This window comes from Mobula hypostoma, chromosome 24 (genome assembly GCF_963921235.1).
Source record: "Mobula hypostoma chromosome 24, sMobHyp1.1, whole genome shotgun sequence".
Classification (NCBI taxonomy): domain Eukaryota; kingdom Metazoa; phylum Chordata; class Chondrichthyes; order Myliobatiformes; family Myliobatidae; genus Mobula; species Mobula hypostoma.
Genome location: NC_086120.1, coordinates 8,004,759 through 8,021,181, shown reverse-complemented (window position 1 = coordinate 8,021,181; position 16,423 = coordinate 8,004,759). Strand labels below are relative to the sequence as shown.

At 36.0% G+C, this 16,423-nt stretch overlaps 1 protein-coding gene across 1 annotated transcript in view; it reads right to left on the bottom strand.

The window, feature by feature from the left end:
• Positions 1 to 1,582: 1,582 nt before the first annotated feature.
• The window catches only part of LOC134337428 (ELAV-like protein 1), a 57,858-nt gene continuing 43,017 nt past the window's right edge, over positions 1,583 to 16,423 (bottom strand). Inside the window, exon 6 of the mRNA XM_063032420.1 lies at positions 1,583 to 15,590. Within this exon, the coding sequence (XP_062888490.1) occupies positions 15,263 to 15,590 (328 nt within the window). The 3' untranslated portion in view covers positions 1,583 to 15,262. The remainder of the gene's footprint in view (positions 15,591 to 16,423) is intronic.

Here is a 16,423-nt window from a genome sequence, read left to right as displayed (position 1 = left end):
TCAATCGGGGAACCACTTTGTCAGGCACCTCCGCTCCATCTGCCAAGAGTGGCCAGCCACTTTACTCCTATTCCCGCTTCTGCTTTGACATGTCAGTCCATGGCCTTCTCTTTGTCATGATGATGCCACTCACAGGGTGGAGGAGCAACATCGCATATTCTTTCTGGGGAGCCTCCAACCTGATCGCATGAACATTGAGTTCAACTTCTGGTTTAAAAAAAAAATCCCCTCTTCATCTATTCCCCACTCTGGCCTCTCATCTGCCTATTCCCTCCCCCAATGCCCCTCCTCCTTTCCTTTCACCCATAGTCACTCCCCACTCCTATCAGATTCCTCCTTCTCTTCTGGTGTCTTGCCCCTTCGTTTCCAGTTCCTAAAGCATTTTGTGTATTGCTCTAGTTTCTGGTATCTCAAGTAACATAGAGAAAGGCCCGATTTCACCTCTTGCCCTCCCTTAAATTCCCGTTATTTGTTACATTTTAAATTCAATTAAGCTGTTTAGATAGCCAAAATTTCTCTTTGTAAAGTGATTCAGTACTATAGAAAGCACTTTGAGTTAACCAATAGTTTCATTCCTTTCCAAATTGTCTATTCATAGGATAATAGCAATAGGAAATAGACAAAAACAATCCACAGCAATTACACTAATATTAGGAAAACTGTTACCTCGAGGTCTTGCCTTTGGAAAATTATTCAAGTTTGACTTAAGTGCAGACTTACGAATCTTTCACATGAACTCTATGTACACTTGCAGGAAGGGGTGGAGAGTTCGAAGACATTTTTTAATGAGACAAAATGAATGATGGACTTAGACTTTCCAAAGCGTTACTTAGATGGGTCTAATCTCCTTACCATTTCTCTCAATATACTTCCAGCTGTAAGCTGGGTAGTGGCACTGATGATTGCACTGTATCCGAATGTAGTTGCTTTTGTAATATTTCTAACAATGAAGTCACCCAAGCAAAATATTAAGAGTTTCAGAGACTGATGCAAGCCTTAAGTCAAGGTTCTCTAAAATCTTTAATATGAGCTGAGTGGAAATTTGGGGACATATAATCTTGGAACAAATTTCATTTATTACAGATACCCCAGGTCAATTTTAATTTTGGGATTTAGAAGGTTCATTAAACAGGAGATTGTTATAATTTAAATTCAATTAAGCTGTTCAAATAGATTTCAATTTCCATATGTATCTATAAAGCTGAGAAGTGTTGTAAGTTTTGCATTAAAACCGAGGAATTTGTTGTTTTGCCATTTTCAACACAGTTAGCAGTGCAGATAGTTTTTATTTATTGAAATACAGCATGAAGTAGGCCCTTCCTGCCCTTCGAGCTGCCCTACCCAGGAACCCCCAATTACCCCTAACCTGATCACAGGGCAATTTACAATGACCAATTAGCCTACCAACCAGTACCTCTTTGGACCATGGGAGGAAACCGTAGCACCCGCAGAAAACCCACGCAGTCAATGGGGGGAACATACAAACTCCTTACTGACAACAAAGAAGCCAAGGACAGTATGGAAAATAAGGCAACAGCCGAAAGAACCAAACCTTTAGAACTGAAGCATGTAAGCCATGACCTACTGAAAGGGAAGCAAATCAGTTGCTTGTCCTCAAAAAAAATAAATAAATTTAACAGGTGGCTTCACTATGAACGAGGTGAGAGCCTGGTATTTTCTTAAGGAGATATCAGTTAGCCTGCAAAGTTTAAATCCTCAAAGATTTGAACATAACTGATTGAATACAAAATGTGCAGGAATCAGTGCAAAATTCAAACACGGTTGCATAATAATTAACTCAGCAATCAATGTTTTACAATACCTGGTTATGAATATGGAAATGGTGTAGGTTTGAGAGTGCAGGAGTAAAGGAGTTCATTCAGCTAAGTTTAACACCTAAATTTTCTGCTGCAAGTTACAAACATGCAAGAATCAGAACTTACCACAATGCAACTGTCATGGCTCATGAGGGATACCCACTTGAGTGAAAATGGAATGTACCTGGTCCCACAATAAAACAGAATCTTAGCAGAAGCAGAGAAACTGGTGAAATCAGTGCAATGGTTACTTAAGGGGCTGCATTTGCTTTTCTTCTACAATTACTGTTGCATTAGATCCTAGTAGTTGCAGAGATTTAATGGCAATAATCATTTGCAGACCAAGGAACAATTTGAAGTAGTTTTTATGGTCAAATATAGCTCTAAGCTCTTTTGCCAATCTGGTGGACTAGAAACTGGAAACACACAAACTAGGTTGTAGTCAGGACACAAGTATTAAGGAGGACAAACATCAAATAGGCTGGAGGAAGGATAGCAGTTAGGTTAAAGAGATATTAAGTAAATTTGTACTTAATTGATGTAAGTCTGTATTCAATGTAGGTTAATAAAGTTATTCCAAAAGAATGTTCAAAAGTCAGAATCAAGCCCGATAGTCATTTCTCCCCCATCCCAACATCCTTGTGCCAGGGACATGCACTAAATTCTGATACAAATACTAGTCTCTCAATTTATTTTGTGTTAAGTTAAACATTAATCGAGGTTTGTGCTGTAGTTAACTTTGGCTAACAGTTCACAACTTAAGTACAACTTCCTTGGTTAAATTTTAAACGTTCCCCCCACCCCCAGGTCATAATTATCTAGTCCTTAGGAGCCAATGTACAGTTAATTTGGGAGTGCAGTAAGCCAGGCTGTGATCTGACCCCAGAATCCATTTATAGGTGAGAACACAATCCCTCTTCTGGATGGTATCCTTCCACATTAGGCTGAAGCCATGAACAGTGTAGGACCTCAGAGTTCCATTAAAAGTTTCCAAATGATTAGGTTAATTATCAAGCTTGGATGCAAAATAAAGATATCCAGAATGGAAAATAGACTACATAAAAAGGTTATCAAAAAGGAGCCTGGGTATTATTTCAAAGAGCATTTATTCCAGTCTACATACTTCAGGCCTGCTGCTTTTTCACTGGACTCTATAACAATTATGCATTTTAGTGAAAATTGCTCATAAAAACAGTAACTTCTTATAAAACTGTACAGCAAGATTCCTAATAACCCCAATACAAAGTACTCCTATGCAGATGACATACAATTCAGAGTGAAGATTTAAAAATCATTCACCTACTATGAATTTCATTTCATTACTGAAATATAGAACATGCGTGTTACGCCTGTTTCAGGCAGACCTTTTGTGGGCACTTTGTCTATCATAAGTGAATTCTGGACAGAATTATATAACTACTAAGCGCAAGTGACACATTGATTTTTTTGACATGGTTTAACACAACATTTTTAGAAATTGATCATTTTGAACCAGATTGTAGGAATTGCACATTACTTCTGCAGTTAAAGTTCAAAATTTCAGACCAATGAGATCTGTGTGTCAGTCTCAGCAATAAAGATTTTTTTAAAAGTTTAATTGGATTGTACAGTAGTTCACAATTTAGTGGAATGTGCATGATTCACTGCTTAAAATATGAGCACAAGAACGTGACATCAGTTCTTAATAACTGTTTTCCTTTGACTTGAACATTCATACTTGGCCTCTTGGGTCTAAAAGATATCCATCTATTTGGCCACAATTAGTGCTTCATTTTTAAAACACATTTAACCAATATGAGACAAGTTAATAAATGCCCTTTATAATCCTGTAGTTACGATATTCAAACCGCTGCAACTGAGAAGTATTGCATGGCTGAATATATGAAATCAAAATCTCAACCATTCATTCTCCATCATTTCTGTTGTGGTTCTTTGCTTCCACTATTAATTTCATTTAGTATATATTTGTCAAGACAGCATGAACTGATTTTCAGGTATAGTCTACTTCTGACCTCTTGATGTAGATCCAGTTTGGTTGCTATCAATCCTTTATCTACTGCTAACCTTTAGTCATGCAAGCTCAATAAAATATCTAATTTGCAGATAGGAAATACGAGGCTCTTGTCTTATCAGTTCAGCATACAATGGACAGAGAGTGGTATTTAATTTAAAGGGCATGGGTTTTAAGAAAAAAGCACCCTTTCCTCAACTACAGAAAAAAACACATATACAAAATTTAAACAATATCACATATACACATGATGAGACAAATAATTTCAATTCTTTTTGTCCCTAAAAAATCTAAGGTGGTATTACTGTGGACTTTTGTAACTGAAATGCTCAAGATGACTTTAAAATACTGCTTCAGTTAATTACAGCCTCACTTCTACCACAAGAATCTTCCATGAAAGATGTGAATACGATTGAAAGAGTACAGAGAAAATTTACAAGCATGTTACTAGGACTTGAGTTACAGGGAAAGGTTGAATAAGTTAGGATTTCATTCCCTGGTGTGCAGAAAAACGAGGGAGATTTAATGAGGTATAGAGGGCAAATACAGATTTTTCCCACTGAGGTTGGGTGAAACTAGTAGAGGTTATAGGTTAAAGGTGAAGTATTTAAGGGGAACCACTTCCCTTGGAGAGTAGTGAGTGTGGAATGAGTTGCCAGCAGAAATGGTAGATATGGGTTGAGTTCAATAGTTAAGGAAAGCTTGGATAAGTATATGGATGGGAAGAGCATGGAGTTGCACATCGATAGGACTAAGCAGGATAATCCTTTAGCATGGACTAAATGGGCCAAAGAGCCTGTTTGTGTTGTAGTAGTGCTCTATGACATTATCCCAATATACTTGTGTGTGTTTGCTGGAGGGGGGAGTTGTTTAATCTCGTTTTATATTCCTTCAATTTTGTACCCAAAGTACATGGCCAAAATTAGAGAGATCAAGCAAAAGCTGTGATACGGACCAATTTTGTTCAGGAACAGCTTGCATTCACACTAACAGTAGGAATTCTGCATACTTTGAATGCTGATTCCAGGCTTTTGGAGGTTCATCGCCCCCTTTATTAAGTACAGAGATCACAAGTGACTCCAACTGATTATAACTACAAACTGTAAATGGGAGGCGCTCCTTCCCAATTAATAGATTGCCAGTCTGGTTCACATCGCCCTCATGCCCGAGTCAGAAGAATCCAGTGCACTGCATGCGAAGCAAAGGCAGCTCATTCCTGCCCATCCCATCTATCTGCGGACATCAAAAGGCATAATGGCATAACCTGAAGAATAGGGAACCAACATTCTTCTCACAATCCTCACCAAAAAGAGATATATCATCATATATTAATTGTGAAACCTTCTTTGGCACTACCAAATAGCCATGTTTACCTCTAACATGAGTAAGAACACTTCAGAAATGATCTTCACAAACACTTGAGTACAATAATAAATAAATTCAAGTAGTTCTAGATCTTCTAGGAAAGCAAATAAGGGATGGACTTTAACTCACAAGTGCTGCATTTTGAGAAGTTAAACCAGGCCAGGACCATATACAGTGTATGACAAAATCATGGGGAGTGTTGGCGTACAAAGCATTCCATGGAACCGAGTGGCGAAGGAGCCATATAGTATACCAAGGCAGTGAGAATAGTAGATTGTCATATCACAATTATACAGATACTAAACCACACTAGGGAGTATCGTGTACAGCTTTAGTTGCCATGCTAAAGTATGTGATTAATGCAGAAAAGATTCACCTTGACTGGAGGGTTTGAGTTACAAGACTGTATAGGCTGTGAGTTTTCTCCTGAGCAAGGAGGCTGAAGGGCGACCTTATATAAGTCTATAGAATTAAGTGGCACAGGCAATGTGGCTAGTCAGTTTTTAAGGTGGGTAGATAATGTTTTCCTAAGGTAGGGGAGTCAAAAATTGGAGGGCACATGCTTAAGGTGGGAGGGGAGATTTAAAGGGAATATGCAGGCCAAGTATCCCCCCACCCCCAAATAGAGCATGGTGGCTATATGGAATGAGCTATTAGATGACATGGCAGAAGATGTGCTTCAAAGATATTCAGATGGGTAGATAGAAAAGATCTATTTTCCGCTGTATAATTGTATGAATCACTATAAATCTGTGAATCCACATTTGTGTTTCTGGGATGAATGATCATCAGTAAAATGTTTAATAGCAACAGTAGTATATATCAGACCACAAGATCCTGGTAACAGTTCAATGATTTGTAATTTAATTCTACATGAATAATTAATTAATGCCTATTTCCACATACACCCTCAAATCCCATTTAATAGTCTGATCTTTACAGTGAGTGATGGCCAAAAATCTAAATCTAGGCCTTGAATCTGCTGCTCAAATCCAAGGGGGCAAAAAAAAACTGGCTCCCAGATGAAGTAATCATTAAAATTACCAACTATGATACAACTTTTATAATTGTGATCTTTTGATGATTATTGATGTGTTTCACCACTCAAGATGGTGATATTCATTGTAGAAACATGATTACCATACAGTAATATCCTATCTCTGATTCTTTCCCAATGATTCCTAGTGGTCTTGTACAACCAGTTTTTTTAATTAGATGCTGCAAAAATAGTAGAGCACTTGCAGGCAGATAAACTTTGACAGTAATTCAACAGTGCAACACTTTTGGAACAGGTGTAGGAACTTTGGTAACTGTTGTAGATTTATCCTCATTCTTAAAGCTCAATAAGTATTCTATTTGCTAATACCTGTCTTAGAGGCATAAGCATAGACTACTTCAGGAGCACTCCTTAATTGTAAAATAAGCAGCAATTAAATGCTTTAAGTTATTTTGTGACTTTCAATTTCTAAGCCACATTAATATTTGCAACTTTTGATCCGTACAATCTTCTCACCTCATCAAAAAAAATTTAGTGTTGATAAGATTTGCTCAAGTGCACTGTTAATGACATCACCAAGTATAACGCAAACAACAGGAATTCTGCAGATGCTGGAAATTCAAGCAACATACATCAAAGTTGCTGGTGAATGCAACGAGAAGGGTCTCGGCCTGAAACGTCGACTGTACCTCTTCCTACAGATGCTGCTTGGCCTGCTGCGTTCACCAGCAACTTTGATGTATGTCACCAAGTATAACTTCTATTTTCACAAGATAAAGAGCTAAAGGCCAAATGTGAGCTTTTAAAGTAGGTGTGGTATCCGTATTAACAGAAATCAAACATAAATCAAGTAGCTTGTTGGAAGTTTGTTGCTATTTCTCTTCAAATCCAAGAAATTTCTGCAGTGTTCTGATCACCAGAGGTTGAGGCACCGATTGGTGAATTAAAGCTGATCTATACAGACATTTCACATTTCTACAAATAGAACTTAGACAAAGAGCAAAACCATTCACAGAAATCAATTCGTAAAAATTGTAAAACAGAAGACTAAGTTCAACCAAATACACAAAAGAGATCACTGTTTGATCCGTCTAAGTGATAACAAATTTTCCACTACAAATTTATAAAAGTGTAAGTGCATATATTCACCCAGCCAGTGTACTATTTTACTGTAGACTCATTGATTCTTGGCATATTAGAAATGGATCTCGTGTTTTTTCACAGTTGAAAATTACATCAAACACAAAAGTTAGTTTGCCAAAATCCAAAGTTACACAACTGTCAATGAATCCACAGCTCAACTGGATTGCTTAAAAACAAAATTACTACCCCAGTCAGCTCTGTTCCTGGTTATCTCAATCAACTGACTAATTACTTCACAGGTTAAAGATGACACATATATAATATACAGCATATCACAATTTAATAGCCACAATGCAACTCAATGCTATTTTAATGGGTCAATTTTGAGAACTAAAATATATATGAAGGAAGTAGTGTGTTAGGTCAACTGAAGTTTAAGATTTTCATTGTTAATTAGGGACCAGTCAATTCATTGTGCAATACAAATCTAATTCCTATTTTAAATTTAATAATGTTCTTAAATTATAATGCATTTAACTGAACAAATTAACAGAAAAACACAAATGTTTAAGTAATATTTAGATACAAGTGCATTATGGGCCAAAACTGATCCAATAAAATTTGAGTGAAACATCAGAAAAACAATGACAACAGTTCAATAGGTGACACTGCCATCATTTGCCACATCAATGTACTACTCATACTGTTTCCACGTCTGTAAGGGTGGGGAGAAGATAAGTCAAAGCATTTTGAAATGCTATTTCAAACAATTTAATTTTTTTAGGCAAATCAAGATAATCATGGATACCAATTTATCTTTAAAATCTGAATATGAAACCTATGACCACTACTTTTCCCTTCAGAAACTGTAAAAAAAGCAAATCAAGAGTTCAGTCAGACTTTTCTTTTAAAACAGAATCAAACATAATTTAATATTGGTGAGAAAATAAATTAAGTACAAAATGTTTAATAACTTAAAACAGCCTTCGTCTGGCTTTTGTCTGATAGCAAACTAAAATAAAGCAACAGTATTTAAACATTTACATCCATGAACTTACAGTACACATTAAGCCCAGGCACATCCATCTTGCCAGGAACTATATATTGTACTGCATTAGTAAAAATAACCCCTACTAGCTGCCATGCATTACTTAATGTCTTGAAAAAAAACATACAACTTTAAAATATATTACACCCGCCCATTCATTTTGACTAGATCTCAAAACTACCAAGGGTACTTCAGACAAACATCCAATCTCGTTTGTAATATTTTTCCAATCCTGGAATATTCCCAGCTCTGTTGTGCTTCTTGCTGTCCACTTTTTAGTAGTTGCAGTGCTGAATATTCAAGTTAGTGGCAATATTAGATACAATGTATTTTCATTTCAAACAGCTGTAGCTTTGTCTTATATCATGTTTATTCTGGCACTATATTATAATAATGTCTAACCAGCTGAGTATTTATTATACCTCAACATTTCTTAAAATTCGTTATTTTTTTTCACCCAGACTTTAGCCTTATTTGGATTACAGAACTAGAGTCAGTTTGCAATTGGCTCAAGTGGAAGGGGGAGAAAAACATCTGAAAGAACAACCATGTACACAGGCTATAAAACACTTGCAGCCAAAGTGAAAACTATTTTGGGTATACATGTATCTGAACCTGGCTACAACCTGCAAGATTCAAATCCTCATGTCATCTTTCTCATGGCACATGCCAATGCATGCATTAGAACTTGTGATCCTGTATCCCACATAAGGCAATGCATAAATTAGCGTTAATTTTAATAAGACCAAAATTTGACTGAATTTTGAATTCAAACAAAATTATAAAAATGGGCTGGGCAAATTACTTTGCAATTTATTGTTCAAATTACTCCATCATACCTCTTATTAAAAAATTAATTTAATTAAGCACTTTTGCCCCTACCAAAAAACTTCTCAGCACAGCTACCACCTAGAATGGAAATTAGCACAAATCAATGGCTAATCCGTGACCACCATATTCAGCTTACAGAAATGTGGCACTTTGCCAAAATTCAAACCTTTGCTAATTAATTTTCACTGTTTGAAGTCCAGGTCATGTTCATTTTCTTGTGATTAAGCTGGAAAATCCATTCTCTTATCCACGTACTTACAACTACACCATGTTCATTATTCTCTAGTGTCAATTTCATTAAATAACAAATCAAAAATGGTTATCCCCAACTAAACACAATACCTAAATAAGACCACTGTGCTACAAATGTCAATCGAGGCTTTGAATCATTTAGAATATGGTAATTATATTAAGTTTTGACTACTGCAACTATTCATGGCTGAAAGTCTGTGCACAACTGTGTAATTTTAAAGGATAATAAAAGCTGTTAAAGGCTACACTTTTAAAGTGCTGCTTGTTGCCTCTATATATAATAAAAAGTACAGTTGAAATTTGAGAGATCACTACAAAGGCAGATCAAAATTAATCCATAAAGTAAAACAGGATGACTTTAACAATGAATATAAACCAATTCTTCTGGTTGGAGAGAGAAGGATCATAAAATCTGTTTCTTTTTTGCAGCATTTATTTCGCTGCGTCTTCAGCAAGTCATGGGGCTTGAATTTATGGTGTGCATGAATTATATATATATATATATATATATATATATATATACACACACACACACACAAAGGGAAAAAAAGCATTAAACAGATTGCTACATTTTTCTGTTAATACCAGGGTGCTGGATTGAAGTGCAAGATGCCCTCAGCATTCTACACTATAAATTAACCTAAAGTTTTTATAACAAGCACAATGCAAAAAACAAAAACATCAGAAGTATTCTATATGCAATACTATGACTGAAGATATAAAATTAAAAAATGAGGCAACTAAAATAAAGGAGATGCCCTATACAGCTGTCAAACTACTTTAAAGGTCAACTAACTTCACGATAGCAGTATCTGAAGGTGCATTCTTTTCTCAACTAGAGCTAATCAACACTTGGTCCCACTTGTACTCCCAATATCACTGTGGTAACACATAATGCCCTTTTTCGCCTTTTGTTTGAACATAAAACGCTGCCTTTCTGTTTGTTTGGGAATGAGGAAGAATTTAAAGGTCCACTGGCATGGCCTGCACTTCAGCTATTAGAGACTTTTAATATCCACTGGTCCTGTCTCAATTTCAGCTGCTTAATTTCAGATGCAGGATCCAACGTACACTAGCACTGATCCTTTCAAAAAAGAAAACCTTTCAGCCAACAAGCCTGGCCAAATACTTGTTGCTGTCTTCATTCCTCTGGAAACTATTTTTTACAATAAAGTACATAAGAAAGTAAATCTCTTAGAAAGGCTAACATCCACTGGATATGTGTCAAGAATATCCCTTTGCGCATAATTGAATCTGCATGCTCCCTCTTGCCTCCTCCCCAATCTCTCTCACTCATTCTCAAGTGCTGAAAGTAACAGTGAATGGGTTACTATTATAACACACACAGCAAAATGGGGAAAAATAATTAACATTGTTACTAAATGAATTCAATATTGCTTGGATATAAATTTATTTACTTAGAATGTTAAAGAATGCACATTTTCAATTGGGAGGTGAGATTCTTAATGAGGTAATAGTTTATACTGCAAGTGCAAAATGCAATAAAACTTGCCTAATAACAGGGTCTAAAGTCAAAGCATTTCCCTTATTCATTTGGAATCCTCCAACCCAACTCTCTCCCAAAAGTTAAAAGATCTGCGATAGCAGAGCTCTTCAGTCACATGCCTACCAACCATCACTCACATGTGCCACATCAGTACACAATTAAACCAACCAGTTAGAGTGACAACAAATATTAAAAGATCATACCCATGTACATTCTATCTTCATCAAAAATCACTTCCTACAAGTGTTTATTATGGAATCAGTGACATATTTCTTTCCCCCAACTTAAGCACATCAAGACGAATTGCTTCATCTCACTCAAGACCTGGAGGGTATTAACTCTGGACTTTACCGATTCACAGCCCGTTATTTAAAAATGAATTGTTGGTTGCTTTGCACAAAATATGAGCTTCAAAACTACCTTAAGTTTTTATTAATGGTGAGGAAATGTTAAAAAAAACATCTTAGCCTGAATGTGTATGGGCTGGAATTTAGAGATTAACATGGTCCCAATGATGTCATCCAAGCAAGCAACAGTTAACCAATAAAAGACGCATTTACAATGTTTGCAGTGATTTAACTCTAGAATCTGAATCAACCTTAGCTCTTCTCTTATTAAAAGAAAAGATTGATGCAATGGAAATAATATCTTAACCAAAATAAATTATTCTGAAAGTAAACACACTTGTGTGGGAGCGGGTGCTAGAGAGTCTGAACGTTAAATACATACCTTTAGATATATGCTACCTATTCTTCAACAGACCAAATCACAAGGAATGGATTGCAGCATACTGTAGAAGATTAGTCTTTCTTTAACCAATGGTCCTTAACCTCCATGAATTATTTTATACCAGATTACAAATCAGCAATAACTATATGAAACCCAATTATCTGAGCTATGATTGCATGCTTTATCAAGATAGCCTGCTTGGCACTATCAATCTGTAAACCAAGATTGTAATGATCAACTGTCACTGAAAATCTTACTGATATTTACTATTCCATTTCATTGCCATTCCAGTCCAAGCAACATGCAAATAACTCATATCAGACAACAGAACTGTAAACAAATTGGGGGGGGGGGGGCGGAGGGGAGAAGTTAACTATCATATAGATTCAGTGACCGAACTGTGGCTATTCAGTGTACTGAACAGTATTCTTTGAAGAATGACCAGAAATACATCAAAAACTAACACTAGATATATCTAAACTTCAGGAAAATACTTTATACTTTATAGCTACACTTATATTCTGCAATCAAAGTGTTATAGACAACTGAGAACTAGTATAACTTCTGCAAATTGATATTCAGGAACTGGAAGCAAAACAATGGATCATACCTTGAAAGACAGATTGATCTGTCACAAACCTATCAGTAGATGCTATCCCATGGTTGGTATCTATCACTTTGTTTCTGCTTTGGATAGAGCAAATATTTTTGGACTGCACAATTACTTTTGGATATATGGATATATAATTTTGAATATATAATCAATACCCCTCCATCCACAAAAGCACAGAGTAAGCTAGGCCAGAGGCTGCAAACTCTGATATTCAATTATGATAGATGCTGCATCTAACTCGTTTAGACTTCTAAAAAGTGCCATGAGATTATTTATCATACATCATACCATAAACACTAAAGGTATTAGGTAGAAGCCAATCCATATTAACTAGATGCTATTCAGTAAATAAACAAAAGAAAAATGTGAATTATAAAAAATGGATGCACGTTTAAAATTAGTTTAACCTACAGGCTCTAAAGTGATGTTCTAAAATGTGTCACATGGAAGGTTAAGAACAATGGCCATCATATGTCCAACCTAATTGCACAATGGCCTTCAACTGGAAAGCACCAATCCGATTTCCTTAAATTGTTGACAATTCACTTAGTGTGGAATAATCAACTTGTCATTCATGGAAAAACTGGTCCAGAATTCCACTTGGAGATATCGTAGGTATCAAAAACTTTGTCAGTTTAATCATATACAAAATACCCAAAGGAATATGTCACTTTTAGTCCTTATGGCAGAGTAGTATATTGCTGAATATTACGAAGACCTAACCAAATCATACTTTTTACTATGTAAACTTAATCTCACCATTAAGTACCCAACCTGTCAGATAGATTCTCATTTCACCAGAAGACTGTCTTACAAGTGCGGAATGTAGTTGAGTAAATTGAATATATTTAACTGGTTGTGTACTGATGAATAATGAGCCTCAAATTAGAGATGACCATTGTGGTGGAAGTAAACACAAATAAATATTTTGTTATTTTTCTTCAACAGACTTCAGAAATTACTTCAGGTACATTTTACTTTAAGTACTATTCAAATTTAGAAAAAGTCCTTCCATTTTCTATGAAATGTATTTGATTTTCAAGTAAAAGTTTTCAAGTAAATTCTAAGATTTCTGTAAGCATTTTGTTATCTGAATAAAAGTAAATTAGATCAGATACTCAAAGCAGCAACATTAGCAGGAAAGTGTCCTATAATGAGATGCAAGAAACCCTTCAATCTCCCCTAATTGGATGGTCTTGATCCCCTCAGATGCCTGAAATTGTAATAACTTCCCTACAATTTGTTACAATCCAATATTTACAGATGAAAAGTGAACTGTGTGTTTCCACAGCTGTCTCTTCCAGGTGTATTTAAAAAAAGCTTGAAAGCCAGGGTATGAAAAAAGGAAGTATGCAAACTATTTTGAGATATTCTAATTAAGACACTCAAAATCTTGCTTTGTTATTTAAATGCAGTTGGGTATTTGGCACAAAGAAAAACTTAAAAGTATTGCTACAACATTTAATGTCAGCTCTTTATACCACACATTTAAGATCAAGCTCATTTGTACCATACTTTTAGCTTCTCTAAATCACGTAGCACTATCCCGAATCATATGATAAGCTAACAATACTACTTTTCTATCATTCCAGCCTGCCCTTGTTCAAACAGGACCAGTGGATTTGTGTCTGCATTTAATTCTGACAAGATTTAAAAGCCAGCTACAGCAATCCATCTGCTGAAGCTTATTTAAAATTTACTGGTTGGCATACAAAACTTTCCATCCAAAATCCCCTGCTAGCTCTCCTGTAAAAAGTTTGTTTATAAAAATAGATGCTCTGTGAAGCCCACTTTCAGTATAAGGTGTAAAACTCTTTGGCAGGATACCTAAAGGTCAGGTGCCTCATGGCACACTGGTCCCTTGATACCTACCATGAATTGTAAAATTATAAAATAAAATTTAAGCATTAAACAGCAAATGAACTTTAAAACAGAAAAAAACCCAAAAACAAAACAAAATTGGAGCAAAACAAAACAAATTTAATGATCATAAATGCAAAAGTAAAATCAATTGTCAAACAAAACAAAGGAAACAAAATGAAAAGAAATTATATAACAGAACATTAATGAAGTTCAAAGGCAGTTTGAAAAAACTTTTAGATTAGTCTTTAAATCTATTTTAACAAAGCTCTGTGTTGACAGCTAACCTGCATGGAAAAACATTTATTTTCTAGTCTGACACATTATCCCAATTTAGCATGTCAATTATATAAAAACAAAAAAGGTTAATAAGAAATGCAATGGAGTTCACTAGATGGGGTGCAACAAACCTATAAATGTTCAAAGGTTTGAATCTCCAGGAACTTGCAGGTAAATTTAATTTTCTCAAACATTACAAATTCCCATCCACATTCTTCCACCTTAAAATTTGGCAAAATATGTTGATGCTTCCACACTCCGTTCTTGCACTATATAAGGTAAATGTAATCAAATACAATTGGCCTTTTTCATTCTTAGCACAGTTTTTCATGACATGTTGGAGGACAAAGATGCCATTTATATAATGTACAGAAAATTTTAGATACCAACATAACTCAAGAGTGTAAATGAACCAATTCTCAGCAGGTTAACTTCAAGGGAACAAAACAAGCATATTTAATGTTCATGAATGTATGAATGCTTTGCTAAAAGGTTGTGGATTTATGAAATTGCTTACAACCAAGAGATTCTGCAAAGAGCTCCCAGCTTAAAAACTAATAACAGAGAGGGTACTGCATTTAAACTGATATTTTTCAAAATCCACAGAACTGTAGCATTGGTTCAGTATTTCCGCTCCTTTTTTGGATGGGTGGATAAAGTATGGAATGAAAAGTATCAAACATTTGAACATTTCATGTTAATTGCATCCCAAAGTAATAGTAATATAAAAAAAATCCTTTTCACTTATTCTAGAATGGTAGACAAAACACTTCTGTCACAACAATAAGAGTTGCTTTACACTAGTGGACTTATTCACCTTTCAGCAGTGTATTTCTAATCAAATGCTTACAAATGCGCATAAGCTTTAAATTACGCCTTGTGAGATTTGCTGGTTTTGAAGGAGACCTGGAGGATTTTGTCTCCGAGGCGATAGCCATTCAAGCTAGCAATGGCCATGGCAGCCTCCTCATAGTTTGTCATGGTTACAAAACCGAACCCTTTACACTTGTTGGTGTTGAAGTCGCGTATAACTTTGACATTGGTCACAGCTCCAAATGGGCCAAACATCTGCCACAGGATTCCCTCATCTGCGTCTTGGCCTAGGTTGTAGATGAAGATGCACCAGCCAGAAGGATTATGACCACCAACGTTCACACCCGACAAACTACTCATATTGTCAACACTCATCGGCGAAAACCTAACAAGCAAACAAAGAAAATTAACTCAAGGAGTTGGTGTCAAAAGCTTCAAAGTAATATAAAAAACAAACAAAAATTAGTAAAAATTCACACCACCTCCAAAAATCAAAAAGATAATAAAAAACTGATCAAAAGGCTATTGGGAAGCTAGTAATTATAAGATGCTAGATCAAAGCAGGTTGTATGCTGAAAGCTAACACATTTCAACCGTCAAACAAGAGAAAATCTGCAGATGCTGGAAATCCAAGCAGCACACACAAAATGCTGGAGGAACTCAGCAGGCCAGGCAGCATTATTGGAAAAAAGTAGTCAACATTTCCGGCCGAAACCCTTCGACAGGACTGGAGGAAAATAACTGAGAAGTAGATTTGAAAGGGGTGGAGTGGGGAGAGAGAAGAGAAACACCAGGTGATAGGTGAAACGTGGGAGAGGGAAGGGATGAAGCAAAGAGCTAGGAAGTTGATTGGTGAAAGAGACAGAAGGCCATAGAAGAAAGAGGAAAGGAGGGAGGGGAGGTGGAGGTGCACCAGAGGGAGGTGATGGGACAGGCAAGGAGATAACGTGAGAGAGGGACAATGGGATGGGAAATGGTGAAGGTGGGGTGGAGGCATTACTGGAAGTTTGAGAAATCGATGCTCATGCTATCAGATTGGAGGCTACCCAAACGAAATATAATGTGTTGTTCTTCTAACTTAAGTGTGGCTTTATCCCGACAGCGGAGGAGGCCATGGATGGACATTCAACATTATGGTATTACTCAGTCCTATCTGTAATCAATTCAACTTTTCTATTGTGCACCTTTACTACAGGCAAACAATGTACCAAGTAATCC